Below are 2,995 nucleotides of genomic sequence, written 5' to 3' on the forward strand. Positions count from 1 at the left end.
TACAAAGTCTTTTTCTTTTGCATACAAAACCTGTCACTTCATAGCTTTAAAAGATCATGTTTTTGTCCATCAGTTACTAGTTACTCAGCCCTTGAAAAGAAGACAAGACTTTCTCAGTTTTTACCAGAAGAAAAAAAGTGGTGTTTTTTTTAACTACAAAACAACATTGATATCAATATGTCCTTAGTCCTTACACAAAAGGTTAGAAATCCCTGGTTAAATCAACATCACTATATGTTTACTATGATTTACTTCTAGGGTTTGTTTTGTTATAGCAGGTTATAGGTTTCTTTTCTAATCATAATAAACTTTTAATCTGTCAACAATGAAGTAATATACAGTACTGGCCAAAAATATATCACATTCACGTTTTTACAATTAGTTGCCATCTGTCCAGGTTATCAAGGAGTTTTATTAGTTTGGAGCATTCCTGGGCAGGGTTCATAAAAGCATCTAATTGATCTACTTAACCCAGACAATTATTGTCTCGGGCTAGGAATCCCTACAAACAAAACCTGTCAATTTTGTATCTAAAATAATATCTGTAGGTTTTTGGAGAATAAACATGATTTTACTGAAACTTCTGGGGATATCACATACCACTGATTTCTTCAAATAAAATAATTCACTTCCAACTGCACTTACAACTTTGCTACAATAGAAATAGGTATGTAATTGCATAGAATTGCAGTAGATTTACACAATACAAGCTCACTGGACTACCTACAGCTTACAGGCCACAAAACCAGACCAAACATTTGTCTCAACTTGAACATTTAGTAGTATATTAAGTATGTATTTTATTTTGATATTTTACTTCAATTTATATTGGTTAAAAGCATACAAATACTAAGTAAATAAGACTGTGTTTTGCAAACTATTTATTTACATAATATTTTTATATATCAGTTTTTGTTACTTAATAAATAATTATACATATGAACAAGAACAAGGTACAATTTGGAATTCAGTCATATAATTGTTTCACCAGATCACCTAAATTTCAAAACAATATAGAGTAGGAAGAAGACAAAAATCGAGAATAGAAACAAATAAAATACGTAGTAATTATGATTGCCTTTGCCCAGTCTTAATACTCGGCCCATGGTCTTCCCAAGAAAACCAGAGCTTCTGTCGACATCGTCATCAAGTCCACGTAAGATTTTGTCTTGATATCGGACTTCGTTGCCTATTTCTATCGACATATGCTTGAGGGTGCTGATCTTCCCGCTGAGCTCCTCTGCCATTTGATCGTTCTCGTGAGCGACTGCATCTTCTGTAGCCACCCTGGGAATGGGCTGGTACGCGTAGCCGTCTTTAGCGCGTCTCATACTGCTTCGACCCGCCGTCTTGCTGGATTGTTTTCTTCAAAACAAAGTCAAATTAGATTTCGACAGTGTACTCTTCTTCCGTCGAGTGCCGAACAACGTTAGTGATACTGGTATGAAGGTGGATGATTTCCTGATCCTGATTAATTATGTAGCATTCTTTATGTAGACAATTAAACCTTTAGATACTATGTGATCCAAAAACAATATTTTTTAGGCAACAACTAGGCTAGGCATTTATGACAATGACAATTTCTTGACAAATCATCATTGCGTTTTGTTACCTTGAGGATAAAATAAAAAGTAAAATAGTGGAGCTGACTGGTTTTTATTCCTTTTCTATCTTTCGATTTGATGAAATAGAATAACACAATTTAAATTACAATTTTAACTTTTTATAAGTAATTATTTCAAACACATAATATTAGAGCAAATCCAAAATAACTAAACGCTAAATGACAATTAGCGTTCGTTCAGAAATCAAGTAAAAATAATGAGGTTAAAGTGGTATCCAGACGAGACTGATCAAATCGGTCGATTTGATCAGTAATGAAATTGACGTCTCTAATCTCTAATTTTAGATTTATGGTGATATCAGGTGATATCCAAATTGTGTGGTGTGGTGATTTATGGTGGCCCTCTAAATTGAAAAAAATTGCCCCAGAACGAAAATACTGGCCTCACAAATTGGTATTCTTGCGTCCGCACCTCATTTTATCGGTAATATCGTTCATTATCGGCGGTTGAATTCGGCGAGCCAAATTAGTATTTGCGTCCGCACCTCCTGATTCGATCGGGCAATTGAATCAGATTGGCGGAAAATTGACTAATCTGGATACGCCTTAACCTCAAAACGCGTAAATACACGAATCTATACATAAAGGCCCCTGAACATATTGGGCCAACGCAGGCCAGTCCAAGGGACGGACGCAGCCATGCGGTAGAATGAGATAGCAATATCACTTGCTCCCTCTAACGCATAAATGCGTCCCGCAGACTGGCCCAATATGTACAGGGGCCTAACGCAATACCAACCTGGCGACTGAGATCATAATGTTATCTCCTTTACCCTTACCCTTATTCAGATTAAACAAGAGTGAAAGATATGGCATTATGACCTGACTCGCCACTTAGTTTTGCGAAGTATTAATAGCACTTTCTCTGCTACTCCTACTGAAATACATAATACTATCCCGTTCAGTCATTTCCCCCCACCGCTCATGGCTGATCCTGTTATATACTATATTCATGGGTTTATGTTGGGCACCAAATAATATGACCAAATTACCATTACCAAATTAATAATAGCTGATCAAGCAAATCTTGTCAGTAAAAAAAGGCGCGAAATTCAAGTTTTCTATGGGCTAACATCCCTTCGCACCTACATTTTTAAAATTTGCCGCTTTTTTCTACTGACAAATTTGCTTGACCAGCTATAAGTACCAAATTACGTAGGTTTTTTTTTTAATTTTGTCGCATTGCGTATGTTCTGTCCGTCACGGGCACAGGTCATCTATAGGATCCCACCATCTATGCGTAAATATCAGTAGCGCTTCCATAGATGGTTCCAGGTTCCTGTAGATGAGCTATACGCGTGAGAACATACACAATGAGACAAAAATAAAAACACGTTTTAAAATTCTGAAATTATAGAAAAACAAATAGTG

At 36.1% G+C, this 2,995-nt stretch overlaps 1 protein-coding gene across 1 annotated transcript; it reads right to left on the reverse strand.

The window, feature by feature from the left end:
* Positions 1-858: 858 nt before the first annotated feature.
* Positions 859-1,558, reverse strand: LOC134796559 (BET1 homolog). The gene has a single exon (XM_063768742.1). The coding sequence runs from the start codon at positions 1,329-1,331 to the stop codon at positions 993-995; it is 339 nt and encodes a 112-aa protein (XP_063624812.1). The 5' UTR covers positions 1,332-1,558; the 3' UTR covers positions 859-992.
* Between the last annotated feature and the right edge of the window lie 1,437 nt (positions 1,559-2,995).

The sequence above is a fragment of the Cydia splendana genome, chromosome 13 (assembly GCF_910591565.1).
Source record: "Cydia splendana chromosome 13, ilCydSple1.2, whole genome shotgun sequence".
Lineage (NCBI taxonomy): Eukaryota > Metazoa > Arthropoda > Insecta > Lepidoptera > Tortricidae > Cydia > Cydia splendana.